Genomic DNA, 15238 nt, shown 5'->3' on the forward strand with positions numbered 1-15238 from the left:
TTTTGGAAATAGAGTTTTGTATTGTTGGCATCACTGCTTTCATGCTTACAAGAGTGTAAATAACGCCATTGAAAACCAATGTGCCCCAACCAATGCACCAGAAACACTTTTCAATTCCTTATAACATGCATTATTAACCTGGAGTGCTAAGTGGAGACATTGCAGCCTCCCTTAATCAGCTGAATTTTTCTGACAAGGGGGAGAAGAGGAGGTGTCAAAAATGGCTAAAAATTTGCTGACGCAATACTTGCATGGACCCTAGCTAAAAAAAGTGTGAACACACATATAATTGTCTCCTTCGCCTGTTTCTCTCCCAAACTGGTTGAAGTGGAAATTATAAACGTTTTTCCAAGAAACAGGAGTATTTTCTAACAAAAGCCACCATTTCCATCATAAATGAAATGCTAAACTAAGGCATTTATTAAATTTTGAGTTGTAAATCCACTTTCACTCAAGCCCAACCCCCCATACTTCCAGAACCAGTTCAGATTATAAGCATTCATAACTTTTATTTCAAGAAGTAAAAGAGTTCCCTCAAAAGAGAGATCAGATTGACCTAACTTCCTCCCATCCAAAGGACAAAAACTTGCAAAGATACATAGATAGACAGACCCGCTCGCAACCCCGGACTGATGCGAAGCAACTTACTTCTGTTTCTTAAATGAGGCAGGGTTCTGTCAAGAAAAAGTAGCAGAGATTTACTGAGATGGTCTCTTTTGCCCTGTCGCAAGTATCAAATCTCTTGTGTCGTTCTCCCCATGAAGACATCTATCAAATCGATGTAACACACAAGCCATTTGACTAAAAACGGATAGCTGAATTCAGTGCCCAGGGAGAAAAATTGCATGTGTGCCCAGTGGCACATAAGGATTGGAAACAGCAGCTTGGGATTTCAAAAGGAGTGTGGAGAAAATTTGGAGAATAAGTAAGGAGAAGTTGGTACATTGAAATGAGAGGGAGTGTTGAGAATGGTCTAAAATACACAATACATAAAAAATATATATATACAGGACCTTCCTTCCACAGAGGCATATTTATGGTTTTGCTACCTGAGGGTTACACAAATTTTGCTGCCCTTCTCCCATTCTGGTCAAATTATCTTGACTACTCTTTCCTCAAATTCGTCAACCTGTGCTGCAATCCGCTTGTCCCCCATCCTCCTATAAGTGCATTTCTGTAGCCTTTATTATGTTACTGTTTTCCTGTGAGGAAATTATTAATAGGCCTGAGTCTGTAAATTCACTCTATTAGTCATTCACATGCTTGCACACTGTTCTGGTTAACCTAAGACGATAGTTTCAATGTTTGTGCATTCAGTAATAAATCTACAATTGTAGCACTGATTCTCTGGCATTTTTTTCTTTCTTTTATTTAGATTCTTCATCCTCCATTTGAAAAGAGACAGATTCCTGTACTAATTTCTTTATATGTAAAATCAAAGAAATCCCAGGGTGGGTGGGGTTGATCAATCTAAAGAGTCATGTAAATTTCTGTAGCCTTTATTATGTTACTGTTTTCCTGTGAGGAAATTATTAATAAGCCTGACTTTTGCTTTTCATTTTTATCCTTCTCTTTTCAAAAACAGCCGTTTACGAAGGCAGTGCCATAGTCTTCCGCTGTACAAAATCCAAAAGGCGTAGCGCAAGTCCTTTTGATGTACCGGCTGTCGGCGTTTCCTCGTAATGTACGGATTCCGTTGCTCCTCTCGTGAATCTCTAACCTCTCATCCTATTCACATTATACGAGAGCTCAGCAATTTTTTTTTTTTTGTTTTCTCATTTTTTTTCCTTTTTTTTCAAAAATAGCCGTTTGCGAAGGCAGTGCCACAGACTTCCGCTGTACAAAATCCAAAAGGCGTAGCGCAAGTCCTTTTAATGTACCGGCTGTCGGCGTTTCCTCGTAACGTACGGATTCCGTTGCTCCTCTCGTGAATCATTGTTACTTGTCATCCCATTCACATTATACGACAGCTCAGCAAGTTGCTCAACTCAACGACAGCGTGAGTGTGTAGACTGGGAGGGAGGGGGGGGGGTGTTCTTAACATTTTTCAGCCGCGACCCAAAATCAACAACAAGATCAACTTTACGACCCATGGGAATATTTGTTCTTCGAAATTAGTGAAACCGGTGACGCAATAAGTACATTTATAACGTACTGTAAATGGATTCGTACGACCCATCTTGGAAGCCCGCGTGACCCAAGTTTGGGTTGTGACAGATTCTTAACTCCTGGTGAAGACGTACCTTTGCAACACGTGGATTGAAAAAAACCGCTGGTTAAAACTATGAGATGTGTCACTGTAACCCGCTAGAATAATCAGTTGTTTGGTTAACTATCGAAGGCCGCTAATGAAATTCACAGAATGAATTCAAAAGTTTTCGCAAAATTAAGTGGGTCATCAAATGAAGTCATTATCGAAGTTGGAAAATGTACGTATCTGCGTGAGCAGCTCAACATAATCTTTAAAGCACCGGAAACATTTTCTGTGAGCTAACGGATAACCCTCGTTTGTGTAAGTTCTTTGGAAAAACTATTTTTTTATTTATTTTGCTGGTCACGCACTTATCTTTTCCATCCATCTCTTCCTTATGCTAACGTCATTCTTTCTCGGAAACAGGTTCCGAACTTACCAGAGTATATATACGAGGTAACTTGACTTGTTGTTTCTGGTGGCAAAGGTAGCGGTGTGCGGATAAGAGACAGTCTTTTTATACTATATTCGATGTTGAGTCCACGGTTGAACTCTTGCAAGAAAAAAAAAGAAAAATTGACATTAACATCTACATCTTTTTTTTTTCCTCCAAAACTTTCCACTATCAGATGTATCGCTCTTGAGCCACGGCTACGTGTGAATCTTGGCTGAATTTACTAATAAGAACGGCCTTTGATCAACAACTGTGGTAATTAATTTCCACCTCATTAACATTAACCACACGACGTATGTTTGCTGCTGTGGTTTCGTTCCTATTAAATGGATGTCGGAAGCACCGTTTCACCCTGGGACTGTTTGCATTGGCTACGTTCACATGCTATTTGTTTGTGAGTGCGGTTGACATCTTTTGGACCGGTTCTTTTGGGCTCCAAAACGGACCCGTGCATGCCGCGATCACAACGCGGGATAATACCAAGTTGCAGTACAAATCGGTAAGTTGTATGCAATTCATATTTTTCAATTGATCAAATAATATCGAAATAATTGTTCTGTTGTTATCTTATTTTCATTAACTTTTTAAGAGGCAATTAGAAATGACTAACCCCCCCCCCCCCTCAAAACCCATATCTTTTTTAAGGAAGTAGGCTTTCTTTGATTTTCAGCAGGTGGAAGCTAAAGGGTATAGGGAAATTTTTTCCATTGAGAAATCAACTTGACAAAATATCCGGGAATGTCAATGCTGAACTAAGAGGCTTTTATTTCTTTATAGAATTGATATATATATAAGCTGATTTTTTTTCTTATTAACTTGATTTATTTACTGCATTTATCAACCTTCCTCTAGAGCATAGTCTCCCAAACTTTTTGTTCCATCGCCCCCTTCATCAGAAATTTTTTCCTCTCATCGCCCCCCAACTCAAGTAAACCCATAGGATCCTATGTTAAATCAGTAGGTTCTATCGCCCCCTGGACCATTCCACCGCCCACCAGGGGGTGATATTGCCCACTTTGGGAAACACTGCTCTAGAGTGGATTTTTAACCTTTTTTCCGTTCCTCACCCGTTTTTTAGTATAAAACAATTACTTCCCCGCATCCCCCCCCCCCCCCTTGATTAAGACGTTTGATATTTGTTACAAAATTTAGTTTTTGAAATTATTTATGTTAATTTCCGTTAATTAATTTTTTACAAATTCTTGCACATATCAGTCCTTTTTCGGCTATGGTTTATAGTTAGTTTCGGGGGTTTTTTTTTTCATTCACAAACTAAACTAAAAAATACTATTATTTGAGAGAAAAAGATTCAATAAATTGTTTTTTTTTATTGATTCCAATCAAAACAACAATACATACACGTTTGTTTGATACTTGATTTAACTTTTTGACGTTTTTTCTGAGTCATGCTCACGATAGTATCAATCAAATCTAAGCGCAGCATGCTGATCACACGAGGTAAACCGCGAAATATTTCATGTTATTTTCTCTCAGTCGAAATGAAAAGCAAGTACAGCCGCTAACCGAAAAAAAAAAAAAAAAAAAACCCTTTTGCAGCGAATTTCGTGACACATTTCAATGTGAAAATGTCGGTATGCTTCATATTTTTTAAAGGATTGAAAAATCCATTTTTCCCCCCTTATTTCAATTTTCTTGAATAATCAGTCAACACGTTTCTCTTTTTCCATCTAGCACCCTCAAAAATGCTGCGCCGCACCCCCGTTTAAGGACCACTGCTCTATATAGTGACTAGGAATTTTTAAACGAATTATCTGATGGAGATTTATAAAACAAGAAGGGTCCCCCTACATAGATCAAAGAGAATTCTGAACAAAGCAATTTTAATCCGCCGCCCTTTCGATGGGGGTTACATATTTGATCAGTCACGGATATGTTACTTAAATTAGGGGGCTCATTCCGATATCGGACCCAGTGGAAAAGACATTTTTTTACCGTGCATATTTACTTAAAAAAAATTACCGTAAATAAAAAAAGATCTCATAGTATATTCAGTAGTTCTCAACCTAAAGCCGTGGTCCTGGAATATTCTAAGTGGGACAGCTGAGAGAGAAAAAAACCCCGAAGAATAAAGAATGAAACATGGTGAGAGGGAAAAAGAGTGAGCCTACTTCAGAATCCAGCAGAGCTACCCGTAGAATCTAGACCAGTTTCCCGAAGTGGGCAATATCGCCTCCGGTGGGAAATGGAATGATCCGGGGGGGGGGCGATAGAAGCCACAGATATATCCTATGGGTTCGCTTGATTTGGGGGGCAATGAAAGGAAAAAAAAGTTTCTGAAGAAGGGGCGATGTAACAAAAAGTCCGGGAAACTGATCGTGACCAAGGGTGCTCAAACATGGACACTTCATTGATTTGAGAACGTGTCGCGGGCCACTAAATTAAGTGATCAGGAGCTGTACCGCTGGCTTCTTGGTTGATCCGGAATCATGCAGTGAGTCGAAGTGATCTGTTAATGTGCCTCTGGGCTGCTTGAGTGAACTGGAATTGTGCCCCGGGACGCATGAGTTATCTGATATCGTGCCGCGAGCCACTTGAGTGATGCAGGGGAGGGGGTCACTCAAGTGATCTGAAATTGTACCGCGAGTCACTCAAATGATCTATAAATATGTCGTGGGTCACTTAATTGAACTTAGAATGTGCCACTTAAATGACTAGGAAATGTGCCGCTAGTTACTTAAGTGCTCTGAAACTGGCAACAACTCAAGTGATATGTAGATGTGCCACGGATCACTTAAGTGATGTGGAACTGTACAGTGTGTCACTTAAGTCATCTGTTTATGTGCTGCTTTGTTCATTTATACAATGGCCTGCGGGCCATTAGTTGAACATGTATGATCTAGACCAGTGATTCCCAACTTGGGCGTTAACGTTCCCTTAGGGGCGATGGAATGTTCCAGGGGGTGGTAAAAGCAACGGGTATAACATAGGAGATCCTATGGGTTAGATTGCGTTGGGAGAAAAATTTTTTTGGAGAAGTGGGAGATGGGACACAAAAGGTTGGGAAACTATGGTCTATAGATAGCTTCCATCGGCCCCAAGGGGGCGTTAACTCCCATGTTGGGAATCACTGATCTAGACCATAATTTCCAAACCTTTCTATCCCATCGCCCCCTTCAGAATTTTTTTTCCTCTCATCGCCCCCCAACGTAATCTAACCCATAGGATCCTATGTTAAATCCATAGCTTTTGTCTCCCGCTGGACCAGGCTCGTAACCAGAAATTTTCATTCGGGAGAGACCAAATTGATAGAACAATAGATTTTGACATCTTTTTCCCTTGCACTTGGCCCAGAGACCAATAATTTAACAATTCCCGTTTTTCGAACACATTGCGTGACCGGTAAAGATTCAAATATTGATGATGTTTTAATTTATTTTGCTTTATTGAACCATAAAATAAGAGTAACAAACTTAGCGTGTTGATCGCAGAATTTTAAGCAACATTAAAAAGTTTAAGAAAAATGTTCAATTTTATCGATTTCTATAAACTTCAAGTACGATGCGCGACCGGAAAATGTCAACCGATTTTAAAATTTTCTACGTCGTTTTTCTTAGGAGGCAACTTTTCCGTGCTGCAGAGCGATCGTAGAAACTTTAAAAATTCATAAAAACGCCAGGATCGCTAGGTCACGGGAATTTTTTAAGACAAGAAAAAAAAACAGCCGATATGTGGCGCATCCATGACGTACACAAGTCAAAGAAAAGATGCGCAAATAACGAACAGAATGTCTCCAAATCGTTTATTACAGCAGTATGTGTTCCACATGACCACCACCACGGGGGATAATACATTGCAGGCGAGGCACAAATCCAGCAACGGCAGAGTGCAACAGGCCCACATACACGGTTTACAACGGGGAACTGATTGTGGATTAGGAGCGCAAGTTCTTATTTATTTATACAATATTGTTGGCCCTAGGGCCTATACAAGAGAAAGCGATTGAAAATGACAAAGATATTGTTTGATATTGGACAAAAAACTTGTGATAGTGGGGGATTCAACAATAGAGCTTGGGAGTTTGTTCCATTCACTAATGGAAAGAAGCTGTATTTAAAGCAGTCAGTGGAAGCAAAAATAGGTTTTAATTTAAGGGAATGGTCGAGTCTTCTAGAGATGTAGGATAGTTTGGCTAAGATACCAGAAGTATCTATGTTGAATTGATCATGCAAAATTTTATGTAACAATATTAATCGAGAAATGATACGGTAAATTACACAGTCATCAGCAAATAATCTAGTGGTGCAGTTGAGGGATTCTGGAAGGTCATTGATGTAAATTAAGAAAAGTAACGGGGAGAGGACCGATCCTTGGGGGGTCCCAGACTTTACGGGGATGGATGGGGAGTTATGATCATTAAAATGGACAAACTGTTTACGATGTTTTAGGAAAGCCTCCACCCAATTTAAGTAATTGTACGTTAAGGGCAAGGCATGAGAGTTTAAGGAGAAGCTTATCATGGGGAACTTTATCAAAGGCTTTAGAGAAATCTAGGAAAACGATATCAGTTTGTAGGTTTTTATCAATGGCTCCCGAGAGGTCGTGGGAGGTGATTGCCATTGGCCTGAAGTTAAGGGGACCCGATTTGTGGATAGGAATGATTTTATTGATTTTGCAGTCGTTCGGAAGGATAGCAGTATTTAGTGAAACATTAAACAGGATTAAAAGATAGTCGGTGACTTCATCATCACAGAATTTAGGAATAAAATTTGGGATGTCATCGGGGCCAACAGAATAGGGTTTCAGTTTTTTCAATAATTTTAGGATACCCTGTTTGGAGAAGGATATTGCGGGTCAGTTGTGGATAAAATCAAAAAAAGAGTATGCATTGGGGAGGGGACGGGTCTATATTGATAAAACCGAACAAAACGCTAAATTGAATTCGGCAGCCATCTCTGAAGGAGAAGATGTATATTTATTTGAACTTCTGAGGGAAGTGGGACCGACAGATTTAGGTCTAAGGTAACTCCAGAATTTTGTTGGATTAGTTTCTAAGTAATGGGGTAGAAAACAAGAGAGGTATCTGGTCTTTTGGGCGGAAATAAGGTTTCGGGTGTAGGCTGAAATTACGGATTTGAGTGAATTGGATTTGTTGGTTTTATATTTGAAAGCCGTCTCATTTGCATATTTCCACCGAAGTCGCTCGTACTAGCGCCACATATTGACCGTTTTTTTCCAGTCAAAAAAATTCCCGTGACCCAGCGATGCTAACCCTGCAAACCGTTTTTTATATCGGTTATTTTTCCAGTTTTTATTCATTTTTAAAGTTTCTACGGATTTTTTGCCCACCCTGTAGTTTGTTTCTTTATAATGGTTTGTCACTTTTTTCATCCTCCCAGTAATTGAAGAGAACCCGGGCAACTGCGGGAATTGTAGCTAGTAAATTATACTTTGCCAGAGTTCGTATGGTTTTACAGCACGTCAGTGAAATTTTACCAAAAGAAAAACTGTTCCAACGAAGAAACTGAACAAATATCTTATCCCTTTCTCGAATACTCTTCAAATTTCACTTGAATTTCCCACGTTTTCTCGCTAATCAAATACCCAGAGATTTGCGCTGCCCTCTACCAACAAGTTCGAAAAACTATAGCTCGCTTGTCTGAAGCCAGGTGGCATTTCTTTATTTCGTGCTTCTGAAATTTGTCAACTCTGCAGAATCTTTGGCAACAGGTGAATTTCCCATCGCCCATGTTGAATAAGGTAGTGGAAAAGCCCTGCATAATTTAATCGGAATCTGCGGTTGTGGAAAATTTGAAATAAGAATGGTACATATGATGAAGAGAATTGTTTTTTTGTCAACTTCATGCCTAGTTTTTGGATGGTTAACATTGAAATTTCTGGGGATTTCTTTTCTCGTGAGTATTGACATATTTCTACTGAGTTTCGATATTTAGCTCGGATTTCATTGTGATGCTCTACACTGATTTCTAAAAGTTAAGCACGCGGCGGTTTATGCAATGACACCACTTTAATCTTGCCCCTCTGGATTGGACATGAACACATGGTACTCGGGTGACCAGTCCCTTCATGTGAATCCAAGTAAGAAAACTCCAATATCTGTCAGTACGCACAGTGTACTGGCAGATATTGTCTTACCAAGTGATGCTGTAACCATGGATGTAACAGCAGTGAAAACAGGCGCGGATCCAAAAAAATATATCGGGAGGTGCGTCCCGTATTTTATGGGGCAGATCAGTTTTTCCTCACGTCGTTCGGCTCTTGGGAGGAGAGAACCCCACTGGATCCGCGACTATGTGGTGGTCGTTCGTCGATTCCTCTTGGTTACTATAGGTATTTTCCGAAAATGAAAATAATTCCAAACAGTTGACCGGAGACCTTTGTCCAGTTGATCAAGGATTAGCACCCCTTCCAAACAAGGGGGGGGGGGGGGACAGACCTCCAAGTTCCCCCCCCCCCCCGAAATGTGAGAAAATGACTGAAAAGGAGTGGGAAATGGCCAAATCTATTTTTTTATCACATCCCCCTTCCCCGCCAGAAATGCAAGTGGTCCCTCTCCGAACGAAATTTCTGGCAACGCATCTACCTTCTGATGATCGGTATACTGATATAGTAGACAAGCACCTTCACAAGTGTTTACATCCATGGTTGCAGCAGACAACTGCGCGCGACTTGTTTATCGCTTCCAGTGGACGACCGACTTGGAGTGGTTTCGTTATGTCGTCACGTGATTAACTTTTGAAAGCCAGTGAATTATGTGAGATTTAATTATACACAGTATAGTATGTGTTGATTTAATTATTATCTTCCTGCAGGAGAAGGATGCAAATATTGATTGGGAAGAATTGTACGACTCCAGACTGGAGCTCGTCAGGAGAGTCTGCGAAAAAGACGAAGTAGCCATGATGAGGAGAGTGTGGAGAGTCGCGGCAAATAGGAGATTCGGCAAAGACTCTTACTGCAAGACCAAGATGTGCCCTATCATAGTGGACGAACAGAAAGTGCTCTTCTTCTGCTTCATACCAAAAGTCGCATCGACGAAGATAAAAGAATTCTTCCTGAACATCTCGGGCGTCGAAGTGAACGAGAACACTAGGAAGAACGACACGGCCCTGCACGCCCTCGCCAATGACAAGCTGAGGAGAGTGAGTCCCATGTACTACCCGGCAACAACCGCGAGGAGGTTCTTCAAGATGATATTCGTCCGCCACCCCTTCGATCGACTGGTCTCGGCATACCGCAGCAAGGTCGAGGCGCCCAGGAAAGACCTCGAGTACTTTTACGCGACCTACTGGGACAAACTCATGCGGAAACTCAGGCCCAACGTGACCCTGACCGAAGACGACCGGCCGACTTTTCGCGAATTCGTCTGGTACCTGACGCATAGTCTGGAGCGCGATTTCGACGACCACTGGTCGCCTTACTGGAGTCGATGCGACCCTTGCCTCGTCGACTACGATTTCATCGGCAAGCTCGAGACTTCCGAACACGATTTCCCTTACGCGTTCCGTAAAGTAGGGATCGAGTCGCCTCCCGGTTGGTGGAAGGAATACAGCGAAGACAACCACGCGAAGAAGAGGTCTCTGACGCTCAGGTACTTCGCCGACGTCCCGGATGAAGAGATCGAAGAGCTCTACTATAGAGTCTACAGACTCGATTTCGATCTCTTTGGCTACACCCTCGACGGTTTCATCCGCAAGAAGGAAGTGGAAAACAATGAACGGTTCGAAAATTAACCCTTTTTATTTCCTTCAAGAATCGGTTTCCGACTAGGGTAGAGATTGCACCCTCCAGTTATTTGTTACGATAAGTGGAATAAATTCATGGCAGCTGTTCGAAGCAGAGGCGGGTGCATGGTTTTTCCATGGCCTGTGGATTACACACAAATTTTGCTGCCTTTTCCCTAATCTAGTCTAATACTTTAATTTAACCATTCATTCCTCGAATTTTCCGCCTTGGGCAGCTTAGCCCGTCTCCCTCTGATCAGTCTATCTTTTGGTCACTGACATGCGTGCACAGTTTCTTGTTTACTCTTTTGGCCACTCACTGGTCTGGTTACTCCCTATGTCATTCTTTTGGTCATTCAAATTTGTTTCACACTGTTTTGGCTACTCGCTCTAAGTCACTTTTTTGGTTCGCTCACTGACCTACTTTACCGCACACCCACTCCGGTCATATATCATCATACGGCAATTCCCAACCACTGAAGTTGGGGGGGGGGGTGTGAAATGAAGGCGCCATCTATCGGTGGTCGCCCAGGTTTGGTAGGTAAAGAACTTGTCTCTGATGGTCTCGCCTGGACTCGAACCCGGGAACCTTTAGGTCACTGAGTGACCGAGAGAGTGGCCTTGTCCCTTGTTTTCTAGATCATTCACATGCTTGAAAATTCTTTCTGTCACTCTTTTGGTCGCTCAGGGACCTCTTCCCTTGCCTAATGTGTCACACATGATTGCAAACACTCTAGGTCTCTCGTTTGGTCACTCACTGACCTATTCCTCTCTCTCTATCAGGGGTGGATGTGTGGATTTTACCACCAGTGGCGGCTATACAAATTTTGCTTCCCTTGTCTCCCATTCTACTAAGGGTTCATTCAAGTATTACGTCAGCATCGATGGGGGGAGGGGGGTTTCCGATTTGCTGACTTTTGATGACGGGGGAAGGGGATTTGGATAATGCTTACGTCATCAACCACCTTTTATGAAAATATGAAATATTCTTAATGGTCTTATTCGATGCGGCAAAAACGAGAAAAACCTTTCAATAGTTTATGGGCACTTGAAGTAACATTCCCCCTATTGATAAGTGCCCTACAGAGCCACTTTAGTGATCTCTAAATGTTTCGCGGATCCAGGGGGTCTGGAAATGTGTCCGGGCCGCTTAAGTGATCTGGAACTGTGCCACGCATCACTCAAGTGATCCGTAATCATATTCCGCGGATCACTTAAATAATCTGAGAATGTGCCGCGGGTAATTTAGTGATGTAGAACCGCACTGGGAGGCCGCTTAAGTGCTCTAAACCTATGCCACATGTCACTCAAGGGATCCCTAAATGTGTCACGGATCGCTGGATAGTTCTGGAACTGTGTCCCGGATCATTTAAGTGGTCTGAAAATGTGCCGCTTAGTTCATTTTCACAAAATTAGGTTTGAAGAGGGCAAGCCGCATCATATAATTGCCGCTGTGGTGGTCGAGTGGTTATAGTGCCGGACTCGTGATGCGAGGATCCGGGTTCGAACCCCACAGTGGTGGTCGGCTGAAGTTGGTTTTCTGTGGTTCCCAACTTCAAGGCGCAAATGCGAGCCGATCTCCCCGTTAAAAAGTCTCGCCACAGAGAGCAACAGTCCTACAACGGTAAATCATTCAACCATAACACTTCACTCATAGTTAGTAAAACTGGGGGCAGATGACAGCACTACACATAACAAGCATTACACAGAAACAAACATTACGTCAGGTTGCACTACACGTACACGCACATTCCCGCATGTACCGATTCGTTGGGGGGTTCCGCGGGGGGGGGGCATGTGTGATGTAGCAGTAGTAGGTAGGGGCTCGGGGATCCATGATGTTCTTAAGTCAGCCACCTCGTTGGGCAATTTGCCTGTTGTGGCGTTGTATTTGTATTTGTATATAATCATCAGGGCCATATTTGGTCCGCGGGCCAAGGAATTTATTGAAGATAAATTTTGAGTTCAAAGCCCTCAAATAGCATTGAAATTAAGAGAAATCGATTACAATAACACATAAAGGTATTTTCTTCCGAAATTTCAATTTTTAAAAAAATATATTTTTTTGCATTAAAAAAATAAATTTTCTATCGTCGGGGGGGGGGGGGGGGTGGCCATATAGGGGACTAGTTCCCCCCCCCCCCCGGCCCGTGTACGTTTCTGATTCCAACAATATGCGTTAGGATTCAGAGGGGCAGAGCTGATGACGAAATTTTGCTGACGAGGGGGGGGGGATGGGGGTCAAAAATGGTTATATCCAGCAAAGCGGCCAAAGTCCTAATGTCCAACATGCTTCAAACGAATTATATTATTGAATACTTTACACAGTGCACAATACCATAGATTCAATTATCATCCACACCCACCGAAATCGAAACTAGTCTCTATGGAGGGAAGAATTTTTTTTCCCTCCGATATATATTTTATAGTGTGTACAATTTTCCAAATATCTCGTGCTTACGTTTCACTAAAATGTTAAATTCCCAACCGTGTAGCGAAGATGTAATTCGAGAAGGCCTCGTTATATTCATGTTATCAATGCGATTATTAGTGAATATCAAGCTGCTTTTATCGGCATATTATAGGGCTTCCCTTACTGAACGCCGTGCCCGGTAAGATCGTAATAGCGGGGCCAGGAGGTGAAAAAATGTGTCTCCGATATTTTGTATGGGAGAGGGGAATCTCTCTCCAAATGTACAGAAATGCCAAAAAACATATAAATTCACAACGAAATGTAAACTAACACAAACAATTAATGAAAATTTTGAATTTATGAAAATTCAGAACTTAAAATTTAAATTGGTGGAAGGAATAATTTTCTAAAACTTGTTAAAAGAAAATCTGGGAAATATGAAACATTTAAAATTTACGAATTAAAGGTAAGAAAATGATTTAAATAATAAAGGAATAATTAAAATAATAAAGGAATAATTAAAATAATAAAGGAATAATTAAAATAATAAAGGAATAATTAAAATAATAAAGGAATAATTAAAATAATAAAGGAATAATTAAAATAATAAAGAAAATAATTCCAACACCGATGAAAATTTGAAATTAATGAAAGAATTCAAAAAGACATAATTTCAGAATTGATTAAAGTTCAGAATTAAGCACTTTGTTCAACTTACTACAAAAAATTTAGTTGGTAATTTTTTGAATTTTTTTTGTTTTTCACCGGGAATGCGGGGCCAGTGCGACCGCAAGCCTCCCCTTTCCTAAGTACGGCTCTGTGGCATCATATATATTATGTATTTTGTCTTTTATCGCATATATCAGGGATTCTCAAATTTTGCGCCATTGACAAACGTTTTTTCCAAGAGATTCTTTGTTAAACTGCTCTGGGGAGGGAGGGGGGGGGCCGCTGATAAACGTTGATCAGAGAAAGGGGCACAGCTGGTGGGAAAAGTTTGAGAACCCCTGACAAGATAATTTATCCGTTGAATTACAATTAGAATGAAGTTGTTAATGAAGTGGATGTCTTACGTGTCTAATATTTCATCATTGAGAGGCTCGTTACGTGAGATTCGAGACAAAATCGATTTGGAATTCATCATATTTTTTGTTCATAATATTATTAAGTATTCGATTACCCATTCGTTGATCACTGTACGATTACTGGTCTTTATGATAATTACCTGAGAATCTTGCATCAAGTACATCTGTATTATTCTTGCCCGAATATTTGTTTTAATTTCATTGGTTTGTCATTTTTAATGAGTAATTTCATGTCATCTATTTCGATGAGAAAAATAAAATATTCCAAGGGAGAAAAAATTTGCCCTTTTCTAGAACTACGGAAGACTCTCGAGCAGTGGTATAGGTATATTCGGTACGCTTTTCATTTTTTTTTACTTCCTAAAAGAGCCAAGCTTGAACACTTTGTGGCCCTCTTATGTGCCTGTAAAAGTTCTTGAATAAAACTAATTGCGATTTATTAAACATATTATAAGTTTGTTTTTTAAAAATTGGTGGCATATGTTGAGCAGTCAAGATGAAACATGGTTGTTACTTCATATCAACCTTGCTTTATAAAGATCCAAATATTTTACTGCCTGAAAATATACGGAAAATCATTTACCGTCACATTAATTGAAATTGCAAATTGCAAAATTCTGTTTTTGAGAAAATTCCAAGAAACATAAAAGACGATTTTTGATTATTTTTCGCTGCATGTAAAAAATAAATGCAGGTTTTGGCCAAAAAATATATTTTTGTAGGTACAATGCGCCTATTGTATTTAAATTTTGTTTTTCCTCTAGCCAAATGCATTTTCATTGCAATATTATAACAAATGTATTCATTAAACAAAATAAAAGAATTTTTTATTCTGTCCATAAATTTCTGGAGAAGCTAAAATTTATGTTTTTAACCGTTTCGGTATTACGACCTCATGTCACGTCCGTTTTCCGTTAGACGAAGGGGGTCATTATAACGTTTGTGGGCTGTGAGGCTTTTTGAATCACATGATATTTCCTTCTTTTATTGGAGGGTTTGAGGAACATACAAACCATATCCATAGTAACCAACATGGCGACTTCCTCGGCGGCTCGTGAAATCTAGTTTCAATTACATTACGTGTAATCTAGATTTTAGAAACGAATCGATTCTTTTTTCATTGTGATGAGCACTAAATATACCAAAAAAAAAAAAAGAAGTTGAAATATATCGATCTGATCTGCTTGTTTTTATTTCCAAAAATCTCCAATTAAAGTTGCAGAATTTCTTCAATGTAATTTATGGGCCATTACTAGTTTTAAAAAGTCGTAAAGTATAAGAATTGAAGCAATCGAATATTAAAAGACAATACGGAGAGACATTAATTTTCATACTTGAGCAGATATAAATAAAAAACTTGAAATCAATGTTATTATATATCCAACCAATATT

The 15238-nt window shown here is 40.2% G+C and overlaps 1 protein-coding gene across 1 annotated transcript; it reads left to right on the plus strand.

Annotated features, from left to right (window-relative positions):
* The first annotated feature begins 2670 nt into the window (after positions 1-2670).
* LOC149076995 (carbohydrate sulfotransferase 11-like) lies at positions 2671-10525 on the plus strand. The gene is made up of 2 exons (XM_089244725.1): positions 2671-3144; positions 9437-10525. Exons 1-2 carry the CDS (start codon positions 2941-2943, stop codon positions 10355-10357), a joined length of 1125 nt encoding a protein of 374 aa, XP_089100851.1. The 5' UTR covers positions 2671-2940; the 3' UTR covers positions 10358-10525.
* The last annotated feature ends 4713 nt before the right edge of the window (positions 10526-15238 follow it).

This window comes from Pholcus phalangioides, unplaced genomic scaffold, assembly GCF_987345545.1.
Source record: "Pholcus phalangioides strain wild (caught in Gottingen) unplaced genomic scaffold, Ppha-v1.0 ptg000015l_1, whole genome shotgun sequence".
NCBI classification, from domain to species: Eukaryota; Metazoa; Arthropoda; class Arachnida; order Araneae; family Pholcidae; genus Pholcus; species Pholcus phalangioides.

Bases quoted from the DNA above. Each gene is read 5' to 3' on its own strand.
- LOC149076995 (XM_089244725.1), top strand. From the start codon at position 2,941: ATGTTTGCTGCTGTGGTTTCGTTCCTATTAAATGGATGTCGGAAGCAC. The intron at 3,145-9,436 runs GTAAGTTGTATG...ATCTTCCTGCAG, and splicing joins CCAAGTTGCAGTACAAATCG to GAGAAGGATGCAAATATTGA.